Here is a 17,334-nt window from a genome sequence, read left to right as displayed (position 1 = left end):
GGTTCATTTGCTGGCAACAACCGATCTAACTTAGTATCTTAACCGGGTCAACGTCATCTAAGGACTTTATATGTGAAAATCCTTTAAATGTCTTTCCCATGTTTCGAACTCGAGACCTCTAGCATGTAAAGTTGGTGCTCAATCACTGAGCTATACTGAAAAGTTAATTGACTTAATCTTAATATATATAAAAAGTTAATTGACTTAATGAGGCATCTCCTTATAAGGAACTACTTCTAACTCACTTCTAACACTATTCATCACTTCTAGACACACCAAGAACACCCCATCTTTATAACCCCTACTTCTAACCCACTTCTAACACTATTCATCCATTATTATATTATTTCATTTTTATTTTTCACAAAATTAAACAAACACAATCTATTAATAAATAAAACACATTTTATTATTTGAAAAACAAATTACAACACTTAAAAAAAACATAAAACACATTACATTTATTCTAAAACTTAAACATTAAACTAGAAAACATAAATTGCGAAAAATCACATTATTAGAAAAAAGAAACTGCGCATCAACGTTGACGGCTGCGTTCCGGGAGGTTCCAAACTCTGTAATTGCGCGCCCGTTATTTTCAACGATCATGTTGTGCAGAATCACACAACATAACATGATACGTTTTATTTTGTTCACACTATAGGCCCGGGCTTGTTGCTCAACAATCTGCCAACGACCTTGAAGAACCCCGAATGCTCGCTCGACATCCTTCCTTGCATCTTCTTGGTATCTCTTGAACTTGGTGGTTTTCGGCTCCATCGGGCACTTAACAGACTTGACAAGAGTGGCCCATTCAGGATAAATACCATCTGCTAGGTAATATCCCTTTCCAAACCGGTGGCCATTCACCGAAAACTCTACTTTAGGAGCCATGTCTTGAAGCAAATCGTCAAACAAATCTTATTCGTTGAGGACATTGATGTCGTTGTTCGAACCAGCAGGGCCAAAGTAAGCATGCCAGATCCACAAATCATAGGAAGCAACCACTTCAAGCATGATTGTGGGATGCCCCTTGTTGCCTCGCGTGTACTGCCATTGCCATGCCACCGGACAGTTCCTCCACCCCCAATCCATGCAATATATGCTACCAAGCATACTCGAAAACCATGAACCTCCTCATGTTTAGCAGTTATACGCTGGATATCTGCTTCTGTTGGCCTTCTCAAGTACTCGTGTTGATGCAGGTGTGTCACACATTTGCAGAAAGCGTCTAAACATTGGTACCCCGTATCTTGCGCTATTTGCAAGTACTCGTCCAAAGCATCAGCCTTATAGCTATAAGCTAATTGGCGAATTGCGGAAGTGCATTTCTGAAAAATGTTAAAGTCGGGACGACCAGCAGCATCCGTCGGTGCTTTGTGGAAAAACTGAATGTGCTTCGGTAGCGGTTGAATGTTGTTAAAGGAGTGTATATCCCGCGCTATGCGGAGAAATATTTCCTTTCGCATTCTAAACCTTCTACGAAACATGTCGGGTGGGTAGGTGCAGTTAGGCGCAAAGTAATGATCGTATAAAAGTTTTGCAGCACCAGGTGATCTCGATGGATCACCCTTCTAGTCAGCTTGGGTGCTGAAGAACTTGAAGCTGCTTGGCTCTGGTTTTTTTCTTCGTTAAAGATAACGTTAAGACAAACGTTTATGGCCTCGGGATTGAAAACTATATTCATCTGGGAAACAGCCCGATCGATGGATTCATATCCGGTTGATTCATAATCAGAGCTAGAGGAGGAGGATGCTGATGAATCAAACATTTTTTTTGGGTGGTATGTACTTGAGAAAAAGATATAAGTATGTATATGATAGTGTGAAATAAAATGGTAGTGTGATATAGTGGTATATATAGGAGAAGGAAAAGAAAAAAATTATAAAAAAAGTACAAGACTAGCTGTTACCTTTTGAAAAATTTGAAAAAAAACTTTTTTTTTTATGTTTGCAACGGAAACATTCATTTTGGGACCCACCACCACCACTATATGTTGCGTTCGATTTTGGAAGCAATCACCGGACGCGCCCTTCCAACGCCTTGGTGCTAGTAACGTCTTCCGCTTCTTGCGCGTCAGACGCAAGGCAGACGCGGGGTAGAAGCCTTATAAGGAGAGGCCTGAGAACATAGTTCTCAATTTCTTAAAATTAGTTAAATTAGCACATGTTCAATTTAATTTATATTTTTTTGTTTTCTATTATCAATCTATATTTGAACTCAAATTTAAAAATAATTAATAGTTTATTGAATAATGTCTAGATAATAACAAATTTTATATTGAGTGAGTTGTGATCATTTGAAAACTATTAGAAAACTGTCCAAAAAACACCGTGATAAGAACTTAACACAATATGTTTTTAACATATTGTGTTAAATTCAGATCACGGTGTTTTTTGGACAGTTTTCTAATGAATTTGATGTGTTTTTAGAAAACACATTATGATAAGTTCTTATCACGCGCTATCAAAAACACATTGTGATTTAAAATTTAACAAAATGTGTTTTTAGAAAACACAATAAAACACATTGTTTTATATTCAGATCACGGTATGTTTTGGTCAGTTTTCGCATAAATTTTAGTTTTCAAATTAACATTTCACTACATTGAGTAGGCTTAAAGTTATGTGAAAATTATAAAAATTTTGAAAACCGATAAATGGGTCTTAATACTCTACATTTTCAAATTTAGATATACTTTTATTCTCCACCCTCTCTCTTTCTCCATGTCTACCACCACCACCATCCGTCACTACCACCACTACTGTCTCCACCGACCACCATCACTTGACCATTGGACCGTTTATATCCGTCACCAATTGTACAATATACTCTTGTGAATGTGATTCAAACACATTTTAATTGTAATTTTCAATGATATTCTTATCACAATGTATTTAATCACCATATGTTTATAAAATTTTTTTATCATAGCGTGATTCGAAACTACAATCATATTGTGATTCAAACATAATGTTTGGAAGGGTGTTTATAAATTATTGTTGGTGAGGGCGATCGATGACGGAGTAATATGTGATGATGGTGACATACCGTACAAGACTCCATCTTAAGCCATCAGATAACTTTCTTGAAGATGGTGGAGCCCAGGAGCGGATCTAACTGTAAAGGACTGGGGGGTAATGTCCCCGATGACTATGGGCTAGACATGTAACAATTTTGTTATAAACAAGTTGGAAACTTAATACTTCTTCAAGATGCCCCCTCCATAAAAATTAGTTTGCCCTGTGTTAAAAGATGTATTGTAATCTTATTCTTCCTTAAATTGTTGCTTATTGTATGATTAGAAGTTGTGCAGGATAATTTGTTCATGGATGTGACTTAAGGACTGTTGATGAACTTCTTCTGTGTAAAGGGGCTAAAGATGGCTTTTCTGGAAACTTAAAGAAGAGGGACTAGTTTTGTATTTTTCTTAAAAGTTTTATGTATAAATACAATGTTATGAACCATTAACCCGTTTTCCTCTTTTTATTGATATTTTCTCTCGATATCGATTCTGTAATAATTCTCTAAATTCATAATTTCATCATTGTAATAGAATACACAATAATCGAATTGTGTGAATCCTACCTGAATAGCAGTGGGGATTTTGGTTGATTGTTTGATTCAATTAAGATTGAATTAGGTAAGATTAAATTGAGATTTAATCTTTGATTTATGGGTTAATGAAAGTTTGTTCATGGTATCAGAGGTAGGTTACATATATTACGATTAATCGAATTAAAATTCTTCTATAATAATAAAACCTGAATTTGTAAATCTCCGATTTAGGGTTTCTCTTATTTTGGGGGATTTGAGTTTAGATCTGATTTTGTATAACGGCGTATAATCATTTGATTACCGTTATAGTTTTTAGATCCGATTGTGTTTTAAAAAACCCTAATTTTGAGAAATTTTGGGTTAGGGTGTCTGGTTCGTCTCGACGGTGATTCTGCTTGATTCTCTGCTATTCGACGACTAAGTGAATCGTTCGAATAGTAGAGTTTTCTGCTTGATTCATCTGATAGCACTGTTTGCTCTTCTCTTTCCCTATCTCCTTATTATTTCATATGTGTTATATATATATATATATATATTATATTCATAATAAATATAAAATAATTTCCATTCTCTTATTCTCATAAAAGCACTCATGTTAATATTTGACCTATCTCCTTTGAGAGGTGTGGAATCCTGTCACTGACACGTTTGAGAGGATAAGATACTATTTTTCAAAATTTTATTTCTCTTATTTTATATGTGTTTAATTAGAACTGTTATTGTTTTGTGTTCCGTGATTGTTAATTGAGATTAGTTGATAGTTATTGTTTTGTGTTCTGTGTTTGATTAATTGAGATTAATTGATTAACATGTATTTTGTTGATGGATATGGAGAATATGGTTATGTTTCTCATAATGAATCTGAAGTTAGTGAAGATAACATTACTAAAATAAGTAAATTGGATTTGAGTAGTCCTTTACATTTACATCCTAATGACTCTTCAACCTTGTCTATTGTTTCTATTAAGCTAAAAGGAACTGAAGATTATCAAATATGGAGTTGTGCTATGATTCTAGCTTTAGAAGCAAAAAATAAAATATGCTTTGTTGATGGTACTTCTAGGAGATCTAATACTGATGAAGTGTTAGGAAAACAATGGGATAAATGTAATGTTGTTGTGCTTTCTTGGAATCTTAATTGAATCAATGAAGAATTGTATTTAGGACAAATATTTAGCAGGAAAGCTAGGCTTGTTTGGAAAGAGTTAAAAAAAACTTATGACAAAGTAGATGGTTCTGTGATTTTCAATTGCATCATAAAATTAACTCTCTATGTCAAAATGGTATACCATTATCTGATTATTATCACAAGTTAAATGCTCTATGGAAACAGATTGATGCTTTGGTTATTCGTTTTTCATTTTTCAATCCTTTGTAATCGGTAACAATGAATTCTTTCGTTTTGATTTGTTATTTCATATTTAATATGAGTGGCTAATCGCCTTTTCATCCATCTTGATGGAGTGAGACATTATGTAGGGATTGCACAATATTTATTAATACAAGTGATTTGATTTAACGTTTTGTCGTGATCTTAATCTATTAATTCTTTGTCATTCAATTATTGATTGCAGATAATTTGTATTCATTGCTTAGTGACGACTAGGATTTGGGTATAAGTTATTTTGATTGCTTAGTTAGAAGCAATTGGTTCTATGACGAGTACGGTAGAGGGTAATCGATATTTGATAGGAATTAACGGTTTGACGGTTGGGTACAATCGATAGGCAAAATTGTTATCTAAAATGACCAAAACCATTGTTAAACTAGAGAAGTTATAAAAAGGCGTCTCTGGGTACCAGTCTTAATAATGAAACTAGTTTATACAAGAGAGTCGAATAAGTTGTTAACTTGACGGGTACGGGGTTGGCGATTAATTTGAGTCTCGGTCATTTAATCACTAAAATGAATTTGAACTTCATCAAAAGTGCAATCCTAACATTTTGTCAAGCGAAATCAATTGTTTTCAACAACAAACTTCTCTTTCGATTAATCCTTTGGGATTACTAACTTTTCAAACTAACTACTTGCAACGTGGCAACTCGGCCACAAAACCCCCCATATTTTACTTGAATCATTTAATGTTTACAATTGCTTATTTAAGTCCTTGCGAACGATCTCGGCTTACCAGTTTTAACTATACTGCATGCGATCAGGTACACTGCCTGTGAGTGTGTAGTAGTCAGTGTTTCGGTAAATCGTGTTTATAAATTTAAAGCTAGATTTCACACATCAAGTTTTTGGCGCCGCTGCTGGGGACTTGAATTAAGTAATTTTTAGTTTTGTGATTCGATCCTTCCTTGCATTCATTTGTGAGGAAGTTAATTGTTTTTAATAGATAGATTTTATTTTTGTTTTAGTTTTATTTTGTTAGTTTCTGGTGCGGTTAACGGTTTTTCTTGTGGTGCTTGTGCAGGTGCTTTGTTAGTTGATGAACACAAGAGCCTCTGGTAGACCTTTGCTTAGTCCTCAATCTAATCCAGGGAAAGCCAGACGATGCTTACTTAGATCAAACAACACGGAGCCCTCAAACACCGAAAACATAGATTCAAACACCGAAAACCGTGACCACCCGGACGTAGATTTGGATCAATATTACTCAAAGAAAGGGTCAACGTCCGAGGTGCACTTAAGTTCTAAATTCTCCAAAGGTAGTGGTTTGTTCAAAACTAGGGATAGCTTAGGGGAAGAAGATAATCGGGATAAAACTCATCAACCGAATTTAGCCGAGATTCCTAGAGAAAATCTTCAGGCAGCTCAACCAGTTAGAGCCAGGAGAATGGGTGATTGAGAACTGGAAAACCCCAATAACCGTCTTTACGGTGACCGTAGGAGAAATGTCCCTACTAATAGGGGCACTCCTATTCGCCTTCCAACCACCGGAGTAAACTTTTCTCTTAAAGGAAGTCATTTGAAAAGTGTGGAGGAAGAGAAGTTTGATGGGGTAACTAATAATGATCCGTATGAGCATTTAGAAAGGTTTGAGAAGATTTGTAGGTTTTATCACTATGGCGTGAACCAAGATGATAATGTGAAGCTTGAGCTTTTTCCACTCACTTTATGTGGAGGAGCGAAGGCATGGTTAAAGGAGCAACCAGATGATCTGTATACAACTTGGGATGAGCTTCGTGTTGGGTTTATTGATGAGTTCTATTCTATAAGGACTCAGAGACAGTTGGAGAATAAGATCCGATCATTCACTCAAGATCCAGGGGAAGATGTAGTAGATGCCTGGAAACGATATAAGGAGATGATCAGGAATTGCCCAGGAAACAATCTGAACACAGAAGCAGTGGTTGAGATCTTCTATGATGGTTTGCTAAAGAGAACACGAAGGGAATTAGCCGGGGCATTTGGAGGTAGTTTGAACAATGTCACCCCAGCTGAAGGGTACAAAATCTTGGATGATATGGCCAAGGAGTTCTCTGATCGCGATGAGCTTGTAAGCAAGAGAACTAGTGGTAAGACTGTGGCGAAGTTAGAGAGTGGTGAAGAATCGAGCTTGGTAGCTGAAGTCAAAACCCTCACAAAGCAGATGAACGAGAGGTTTGACAACCAAGATGTGAGATTCAAAAGCATTGAAAGGGATGTTAAGGTGATTGCTGATAGGTGTGACTACTGTGGGGACATGCATTACTCGGAGGATTGCCCGGATAAGCCGGCACAAGAAGTTATCTATGTCCAGAATCAGCAAAGGAACTTCAATCAGAGTACCGGTTATCAAAATCGGTCATCAGGTACTTCTTTTCCTTCATTTAATTTTAATGCTAATAACTCTGGTTTTAGTGGAAGCAGGTTTAGTAGGTTCAACAGTCAGCAGAATGCGAATGCGGAATTGAGAGATATCATGAAGGATTTGGTAGGTGCTCAGAAAGCTACCAATGAGAAGATGGCCTCTCAATGGGATGCTATGACTACTAGGTTGGATGGATTGGCAAATAAGCTTGAGCAAAGTTCGAAGAGTACTCAAGCAACGTTTCAGGATATTGAGGCAAAGCTTGAAAGGCTAGGAGCGTCAAACAGGCAGCCCCGTACTTTACCGAGCAATACCCAGCAGAATCCTAAGCCTCAACAGAACAATCAAGGATCTGGAACCAAGTATAACCATCCAAATGCTAGGAATGAGCAAGTCAATGCTATTACAACAAGAGTAGGTAACACTTATAACTCTGCAAATGCTTTACCTAATGTTGTTACTCCTCTTGTGCAGGTTGAACAAGAAGGAACTATGGATGAGGAGATCGAGATGGAGCCGAACCCAGCCGTGAAGGTCCCGGTCGTTCCATCTAAGAATGTTGAGAAACCTACTGTTGAGACACCTTCGGTGAGGCCCTACCAACCGAAGGTGCCGTTTCCTCAACGGTTGAAGCGGGGGAAGATCAAGGAGAACTTTAAGAAATTAGTTGAGTTAATTCAAAATGTTAACATTTCTGTTCCGTTAGTTGATCTCCTTGCAGGTATGCCCAACTACGCGAAGTTTCTTAAAGATCTTATTTCGGATAGGAAGAAGCTACAAGAAGACAAGACGGCAGTTATGAGTGCCGAGGTTTCTGCGATAATAAAGAACGAGATACCCCCTAAGCTTGATGATCCAGGGAGTTTTCTTATTTCTTGTTCTTTTGGTGTTGAGTTGTATAAGGCATTGGCCGATCTTGGGGCCAGCATTAATTTAATGCCTTACTCTGTTTATAAGAAGTTGTCTCTTGGTGCATTGACCCCGACCCGCATGAGCATTAGGCTTGCGGATAGATCATTCCAATATCCCATGGGGATAGTGATGTGTAATTTTCTCTCTACTTTTATTTAATCTTTTTGCTGATGAAAATCAACCAAGTTTTAAATTTATAAAACTAGGCTATACTAATATCTAGACTATTACACACAGGCAGTGTACCTTGTTGTTTATAATATAGTTACCAGTAAGTCCAGAATCGAACACAGGGAAAGCGTTTGTTTATCAATCTTAGTAAAAGTATTATATTTAATCTAGAAAAGTGGGGGTTTTATGACCGAGTTGTCACGTTGCTTATCAACTACTTGTGATCCATTTGAAAAGATTTACAATAATTAAACTTGTTTAATTTAATATTGTCATTGAATCTTTGAAAATCCTTTTTAGCATTTTCTAAATCATTTTGAACCTTTGACCTTTAACTTCTACACAAAATCTATTTTATAATTGGGTTGTCACGAATCCAATTATTAAGCTAAATACGTAGAGAATGAGTTGTATGAAATAAGACTTAACTTAATGTAGTCATATTGACTTTTTGGAGTCAACATAAGTATGAGACACCATTCTTTCTTCCTTGAGAAACTATTCTGCAACTTTATATTCTACTACTTCAAATATGCATCAAACTCACTATTTTATGTCACTCAAAATAGCTATTGTTGCAACTAATAATGCTTATATTTCTTAACACAATTAGACTAAATCTTAATCTAGCTATCTAAATACTTGGAACAACTAGATACCTTAATAATTAATCCGTAAACTATTTCGAAAACCATGCGAGAAAACAACGCATGCTTACATGCGTATGAATGAACAGTAACGAAACTTCATGATTCTTTTCCTGGACATAGAACTATCAAAACCTAATATATAACAACTATTATAACACAACTTTTATGTAGAAATATCATACAAATGGAACCATGTTTACTTTCGTAAACTTGTTGTAAGCGGATGCGCAAGAATTAACAAAGTAACCTTATGGACATTACACCACCCTTTAAATGCTTAATAATATAGTAACAAAGTGATTTGAGGTGTTTGTGTTTTGGGAACAAGAGTTTAAACAAAGTCGAAAGCTTCGAGGTCGTTTATGGTAACTTGAATATGGATCAACGAAACTTTACGAGACTTTGGGTAAATGTTTTGGCGGTGTTTAGGAACTGTTTGTGATTATAAATAAAAGTTAAGGTGTTGGTGTTTGTGAAACGTAACCAAGGTGAAACCGAAAACTTGCGTATGTTAATGGTAACTTGGTGACTAGACTATGGTAACGTAAACTTGCTTTGTGGGTTGTGAAGGATGGTGGTTTTGGTGCAGAAACTGAAGAGAAATGGGAGTTGTAAGTAACTTTGGATCCCCGGTGCACACTGTTCATCTTCATCTACGTCTTCGTTTTATAGCCACGGAAAGCAAACGAGCCTCGTCGACGTGACATTATTGATGGGGTAGCATGTTCCCCATTAAAAGCAATAATACTATTCTTCACCAGCTCCATTGAGTGTAGTGTCGTCAAATTATACGTAACAGATAAGAAAATTAACTCTAAAAACTTGAATCTGCACGTCCCTCTAACAAGGTCCAAAGTCCTCTATCGAGGTCGACCTCTATCGAGGTCTACCCCCCTCTGTCGAGGTCCTCCTCTAAGGAGGTCAGGATCCCTCTAACGAGGTCCTTCCTGTTTTGTCTTTTAGTGCAGTTTTGACTTTTCTTTTCCATTTGACTTGTTTTCGATCTGTTTCTTTACCAATTCTTGTTCAATCTTTATTTTTACCTACAAAACACTTATGCAAATAATAAGTATCTAAAATACATTCATTCATGATCAAATGTGTGTAATATTCAATAAAAAGACCAGATAATGCTTCATAAAATATGTATAATTTTAGCATTATCAGATAACGGAAAATTTACAGATTAAAGTGGGTCATTTGATTTTCCCGGTTGATTTTGTTATTCTAGAAATGGAGGCTAACATTAATGTGCCTCTAATTTTAGGCCGACCATTCCTCATGACCGCGGATACTATCATCCGGGTCAAGGCCAAGGAAATCTCTCTAGGTGTCGGTGATGACCGGGTTGTTTTTAATGTAGATAAAGCTCTTAAGCATCCGTACTCATGTGATGAATCTTGTTTCAGGATCGATGTGATCGAGGAGGAAGATGCTTTGGAAAAGGAGCTTATGGATTATTTGGATATGGAAGATGGACAAGCTGTGCTAACTTGTAGTGAAGAAGAGCATGAGTTGGTTGAAGAAATGATGCATGAAATCATGTCTCTTAATGTTGATGAAACTCCACCGGAAGATGAATCTTTTGAAGAGATCAAAGTTGATAGAAGCATCCGAGTGCCTACATCGGTTGAGAGCCCTCCCACCGATTTGGAACTCAAGCCACTTCCGGATCATTTGGAGTATGCATATTTAGAAGGTACATCTTTTCTCCCCGTTGTCATTTCATCTTCCTTGATGGAGGATGAAAAATCTAGGCTTATTACCTTGTTGAAGGCCCATAAAAAGGCCTTTGCATGGAAGATTTCCGATATTCCGGGTATAAGTCCAGAATTCTGTAAGCACACAATTAATTTTGTTGATAATGTTAAACCTGTTGTGCAAAGACAACGGAGATTGAATCCAAACATGAAGGATGTTGTTAAAAAAGAAGTTTTGAAGGTATTAGACGCGGGAATTATATTCCCCATCTCGGATAGTTCATGGGTAAGTCCGGTACACTGTGTACCGAAGAAGGGTGGGATGACTGTTGTTTTAAATGACAAAAATGAATTAATTCCCACAAGAACTGTCACGGGGTGGAGGGTATGTATTGACTATCGGAAACTAAATGATGCGACCCGCAAGGATCATTTCCCATTGCCCTTTATCGATCAAATGCTCGAACGGCTCGCCGGGAATGAGTATTTTTGTTTTCTGGACGGGTTCTCCGGGTACTTCCAAATACCCATAGACCCGAAAGATCAAGAGAAGACCACCTTCACTTGCCCCTATGGCACTTATGCCTATAGGATGATGCCATTTGGTCTTTGTAATGCACCCGGGACTTTCCAACGTTGCATGAATGCCATTTTTCAGGATATGATAGAAACCTCCATGGAAGTATTCATGGATGATTTTTCAGTTTTTGGTAGTTCATTTGAAAATTGTTTAAAAAGTCTTGACAAGATGTTGGAAAGGTGTGAACGGGCACACTTGGTTTTGAATTGGGAAAAATGTCACTTTATGGTCAAGGAAGGTATAGTTTTGGGACATAAAGTTTCTAAGGAAGGGTTAGAGGTCGACAAAGCTAAAATTGATGTGATAAGTAAGTTACCTCCACCCACGAATGTTAAATCTGTTAGAAGCTTTCTTGGTCATGCGGGGTTTTACCGTAGGTTTATAAAAGATTTTTCTAAAATCACCCGGCCTATGACCAAGTTGTTAGAGAAAGATGTCCCATTTGTTTTTGATAAAGAATGTCTTGAAGCTTTCAACTTGCTTAAGGAGAGATTAACCAATGCTCCCATTATGACTCCACCCAATTGGTCTTTACCATTCAAGTTGATGTGTGATGCTAGCGATTATGCCTTAGGGGCCGTTTTAGGCCAAAGGGAGGATAAACATTTCCGACCTATCTCCTATGCTAGCAAGACTTTAAACCCTGCCCAACAGAACTATACGGTTACCGAAAAAGAGTTGTTGGCGGTTGTATATGCTTTTGATAAATTTCGTCCCTACTTGGTCCTTAACAAGACCATTGTCTATACTGATCATTCTGCCTTGAGGTACTTGTTCTCGAAACAAGATGCCAAGCCCCGTCTAATTCGTTGGGTCTTGCTTTTGCAAGAATTCGACATTGAAATTAAAGACAAAAAGGGGGCTGAGAATGTGGCAGCTGACCATCTTAGTAGGCTCGAAAATCCTCACCGTGAGGAGTTACAAGAGCATGATATTAATGATGATTTTCCTAATGAGTTTTTGATGAAGATTGAAACAGGACCTTGGTTCGCCGATATTGCTAACTATCTTAGTTCAGGTGCGATTCCGGAAGATATGTCAAAGCAAGAACGGAGGAAACTTTTTACCGAGGCTAAACATTACTTTTGGGAAAATCCATTTTTGTTTAAAATTTGTGCAGATGGGATGATAAGGAGGTGTGTGGCAGATGATGAGACACGCCAGATTCTTGATGCTTGTCACCATGGGCCAACTGGTGGACATTATGGAGCGTCAGTCACCGGTAAGAAAGTATATGATGCTGGATTCTTTTGGCCAACCGTTTTCAAAGAAGCACAAACTTTGGTAAAGGTTTGTGATGTGTGTCAGCAATAAGGTAATATTTCCAAACGGGATGAAATGCCTCAAAACTTTATTCTGGTATGTGAAGTTTTTGATGTTTGGGGCATAGACTTTATGGGACCTTTTCTCCCATCGAATAGGAATTTGTATATCCTTGTTGCTGTTGATTATGTTTCAAAGTGGGCCGAGGCGAAAGCCTTGCCAACGAATGACGCACGTGTTGTCATTCATTTTCTGAAAAAGCTTTTCTGTAGGTTTGGAGTTCCCAAGGCCTTAATCAGTGATCGCGGAAGTCATTTCGTGAATCACCAACTCGCTAAGGTGCTAAAGAGATACGGTGTCAATCACCGTTTTTCAACCTCATATAACCCCCAAACGAGTGGCCAAGTTGAAAACACGAATCGGGCATTAAAAAGAATTCTTGAGAAGACCGTAAGAGACAACCCGAAGTCTTGGTCTACCAAGCTTGATGATGCTCTATGGGCATTTAGGACCGCCTACAAGACACCAATTGGGACTACACCATTTCGGTTGCTTTATGGCAAGACTTGTCATCTTCCTATTGAAAGTGAGCATAAGGCCTATTGGGCGCTCAAGAATTGTAACATGGACCTAGTTGAAGCCGGTGAGTTGAGATCGATGCAACTAAATGAACTAGATGAACTTAGGTTGTATGCGTATGATAACTCGTTGTTGTATAAGGAAAGAACAAAAGTTTGGCACGATCGTAGGCTTAGGAAAAAGGATTTTAAAGCCGGTGATAAGGTCTTGTTGTTCCTTTCTAAGTACAAGTTCAAACAACCCAAGTTGACTTCTAAGTGGACCGACCCTTTTGTGATCAAACATGTGTATCCTTCTGGTTATGTGGAATTGTTTAAATCGGATGGTACTTCGTTTATTGTTAATGGTCACAGGTTGAAGCTTTATTATCATGAGGAAGAAGATGTGGGAGCCGTCGTTGACGAACTTCCATTTTTCGAAATCAAGCAATGAGGAGAACTTCGAGTCTAGCTGAAGACTCGTAAATAAACTAAGTGCTTCGCGGGAGGTAACCCGTGTTTTGTGTTTTATGTTTTTAGGAAATTTTAATGTTTTTAAGGTGTCTGTGTCGAGTATTGCAGGTCTGGAAGTTCCCTACGCGATCCGGTAAGTCTTTCGAGGACAAACTCCAAGGTAAGTGTGGGGGGGGGGGGGGGGCAATATGCGACGCAGTTTCTGGCTTACAAAAAAAGGCGACGCATTTTCTAAAGACTGCGAAGCATATTTTTACTCGACAAATAATGGAGCGACGCATGGGGTGTAAGTGCGACGCAGTCCAGGTGTTCAGAAAATTCGAAAATCCAAAAAATGTGGCATGCGACGCACTTCTAAAACGGCGACGCAGGGTAAATTAGATCTGGTCAAAGCAGTAAAGGGGGCTAGGTTTTCTCACTTTTTACCTTAACTTAAAAAAAAAAAAATTAAACTCCCCTTTGCTCTCTACAACAACAAGTCGACCGAATTTTTTTTCCCTTTCTTCATATCTCTTGATTTTCTTCATTCCCTTAATTCATTGTAATCATGACAAGAACTGGAAAGGTTAGTTTTTTTTTGTTTAATTTTCTTTGTTTTGTCTATTTTATAGTTTTAATTCGTGAATAAATCTTGTTGTGTAATGATGGATTACTTAAGAAAATGATGAATAAGGTCGAGGGTTGTGATTGTTGATTGTTAATTGACGATATTCCGGGAATCAATTTTTGGTTAAAGTTTTTTTGTTTAGGTTTTGAAAACCCTTCAAACCCTCGACCAAAACCCAGAACACCCTAGAGTGCGACGCACGTGCTTAAGTGCGCCGCAGTGCGAAACGCATATGAGGGCGACGCACTCTCGGAAGTGCGACGCAGTATTTCGTGACGAGCTTAAAACTGCTTCGCAGTCTTCTAAAACTGCGACGCAATTTTCCCTCTTGCAGACCTGGCCCCTACCTGGCTCATATGTAGGGTCATAATTATTCGAGTTTTGATTGTTTTCGTCTTTGTTTGTGTGTAGGCCGCTGCTGCAAGTACAAGTGGGCGTAATCCCAGACGTGCCACTTCTTCTTCCCACACGGGTGAGGACACATCAGATGCGGGACAAGCCCAAGCCGTCGTTGCTCCTGTCCCTGCACTCTCTGCTCACCAATGGCTTACTTGGCCTCGTGCTTCACAAGAGGAAAAAGCCGCGTACAATGCGAGGTTGGAGAAATTTCTCTCCAAAGATATCGATGAGCCCAGGTATCTTCCCTCTAGTATGCTTGACATGTTAGCGATACGGGGGGACATTGAAGTGTTTTTACGTTTGGTTGGAATGGAAAATGATGAAAGTGGGAATCCAAGGGATCAGGATTTTAGACTTTGGTTTGATATATTTTGTAATAGGGAGTCAGTTTGCAAGGAATGGCTTGGAATTTTACTCTACCATCAATGTTAGTAAAATTGATAAGGTTAAGGACATTTTCGCTGAAAAATGTATTCACTTCCGCTGTGGGGGTAAAGATAGGTCTTTAACCATTGCTAAGTTTGGAGTAGCCACTGGGATGTATACCCATAATTTGTTAGAAAATAATCCATTGTTCAGGAAGGTTCTCAGTAGGGGGGCCAGAACCGGGTTAGGATTCCCGGATGGTGATCAAAAATCTTATTTCAAGCAGATTAGCGGTGGTGTTACTTGGGAAGATGGTATTGGGGCGAGTAACATTAAGTCGCCCATTTTGAGATTGTTTTTGAAAATGATAAGTTACTTGGTTGTTCAAAGATCGAATCAAAGGGACAAGGTCTATCTGGAAGATATGTGGTTGCTTAGATTGTTTCATGAGGGTGCCCCTTATAGGTCAGCTTGTGCACCATACATGGTGGTAAGGCATATGGGAACCCGGGGAATGAGGGATCGGAAGCTAGTGTGTGGTCACTGTAACAACACGATTTTATCACTCGAATTCACATCAACAATGGTGTTTGGTTAGTGTGTGTGTTCTTGGTGTTTGTGTGTGTGTTGAGAGAGAATTGGGATCAAGAGTGTGTTATTGATGTGATCAGTATTAAGAGTTATGCTAATGTTATGATTTCTAAGGAATTGAGGGATATTTATAGTCTAAACAAATCAACTATGCTAATTATCACAATTAGCCCCTTAACCTTAGAAATCATCAACACATGACTTAACAACAAGTAAGTCCATAACTTAAATTACAATGTATCACTATTTTTGGATTTCTAACATTCTCCCCCTTAGTGATATATTGTAATATCTGAAGTACGTGTTGGTTTGTCTTGTAGGAATGAATTTGATGAGCCCGGTGGTGAAGACAATTGGTGTGTTGAAATAAGTCTTCAAAGCTTTCTCATTGTCTTTGGAGAACTTGATTCTGTCTAGGTCTTGGACTTCTTGAAGTTAAATCATTTGTTGATTCTCAATGTTCTTTTAGAACAGAGAATGATGAGTGTGTGTATGTTTTGAATCTATGAAGATTGTTGAATCATGAATCAGAGTTGTCTTTTGAGGTGCGAAAGGTATGAACTTGTCTTGAATTCTTCAATCTTCGAACCTTGAAGTCTTTTCTTTGAAATCTTGAAATGAATTTTCAGAGATATGTACTCTCCCCCTTGATATATGAGATGTAGCTTTAGGTAAAGTGTTGTTGTATGACTTGAAGATCTTTAATTTGATGAAGACTCTTTTTGAAGCTTTTCTTCTTTGTCTTGAATCTTCAATCTTTTGTCCTTTGAAGCTTTGATCTTTGTCACATCATCTAAAGCACTTTTGAGAGTAAACATTTGAATGAGGATTTGACAAGTCTCTTATGAATTAATCATGCTCCCCCTCAATTCATGAGTAATCACAGTTTCTTCGTTAAATCTTAAATGTATATCCTTATCTTTCGAGATGAATAGTCTTCAATTTGAATTTGGAACCCTTGCAGTTTAGAATGAAATCAAACAAACTTTGAAGAAGAATGATCATAAATGAAATTTGAGAGAAAAGAACTCCAAATAAACTAGAAAACTTCCAATCAAGCATCTGAATGATAGTATCTCGGAAAGCAATTGAAACAACCAAACACAAACTTTTCTCCTTGTCCTTATCAATCATTCTAATTTCTTCTCCTAATCAATAATCAATCATACTATTTTCTCCCCCTCATAAGGACAAAGTTGGGAACCAATGTCATTATGTAAACAATGATTGATTTGAATATTAAAAGAAATAATCATGACTAAAATCTAGACTTTATGTTCATGGAGAATTATCAACCATCAAAACATCAGTCTAACCATATAAACCAACCCAATTGTTCCTATGAGTGACTAAAATGTAAGATTGAAGTTTTTTGAGATAAACATTGTATCATGGTGTTCGTGTTTTCTGTGTTCGGGTGATGAGAAAAGAAACCGGATAAGAATAATCCGTTTGCATTCAAAAATCGAAAGGATTAATGAAATGACCGAGAGAAATGTATACCATTTATCGGATTTCCTATGTATCATTGAGAAATGCACAAAGCAAACCTCTAACATAGTTTGGTCTTTTGGCTTTCCAACCTCAAGAATGCTTCAAAGAATGTAAACCATGGTCAGTGTCACCTAAGCGTTCGATAACCATGTTCTACTATCCTTAAAGACTTGGATTTCCATTTGATCATCGTGAAATATCAATTAAGATATCACTATAAATGTTCCGGCTATATCACAAAGATAAACATGTATATCACAAGGATATGACACAAAT

At 37.6% G+C, this 17,334-nt stretch overlaps 2 protein-coding genes across 2 annotated transcripts; one reads left to right on the top strand and one right to left on the bottom strand.

Annotated features, from left to right (window-relative positions):
• Positions 1-480: 480 nt before the first annotated feature.
• LOC122589281 lies at positions 481-1,469 on the bottom strand. The gene is made up of 2 exons (XM_043761593.1): positions 980-1,469; positions 481-896 (listed from the first exon to the last, which is right to left on the bottom strand). The coding sequence occupies exons 1-2, from the start codon at positions 1,467-1,469 to the stop codon at positions 481-483; spliced, it is 906 nt and encodes a 301-aa protein (XP_043617528.1).
• A 5,498-nt stretch (positions 1,470-6,967) lies between these two features.
• LOC122589192 lies at positions 6,968-9,642 on the top strand. The gene is made up of 3 exons (XM_043761480.1): positions 6,968-7,104; positions 7,582-8,104; positions 9,598-9,642. Exons 1-3 carry the CDS (start codon positions 6,968-6,970, stop codon positions 9,640-9,642), a joined length of 705 nt encoding a protein of 234 aa, XP_043617415.1.
• The last annotated feature ends 7,692 nt before the right edge of the window (positions 9,643-17,334 follow it).

The sequence above is a fragment of the Erigeron canadensis genome, chromosome 1, assembly GCF_010389155.1.
Source record: "Erigeron canadensis isolate Cc75 chromosome 1, C_canadensis_v1, whole genome shotgun sequence".
Classification (NCBI taxonomy): Eukaryota; Viridiplantae; Streptophyta; class Magnoliopsida; order Asterales; family Asteraceae; genus Erigeron; species Erigeron canadensis.
Note: the sequence above shows the minus strand (reverse complement) of the source record. Positions and strands in the feature narration are given on the sequence as shown.

Excerpts from the sequence above, each read along its gene's own strand:
- LOC122589281 (XM_043761593.1), bottom strand. The coding sequence starts at position 1,469 with ATGCGAAAGGAAATATTTCTCCGCATAGCGCGGGATATACACTCCTTT. Across the intron at positions 897-979 it reads TCCTATGATTTGTGGATCTG|ACATGGCTCCTAAAGTAGAG; the intron begins GCATGCTTACTT and ends ATTTGCTTCAAG.
- LOC122589192 (XM_043761480.1), top strand. The coding sequence starts at position 6,968 with ATGGCCAAGGAGTTCTCTGATCGCGATGAGCTTGTAAGCAAGAGAACT. Across the intron at positions 7,105-7,581 it reads ACAAAGCAGATGAACGAGAG|GCAGCCCCGTACTTTACCGA; the intron begins GTTTGACAACCA and ends AGCGTCAAACAG. Across the intron at positions 8,105-9,597 it reads CGGCAGTTATGAGTGCCGAG|GATGGTGGTTTTGGTGCAGA; the intron begins GTTTCTGCGATA and ends TGGGTTGTGAAG.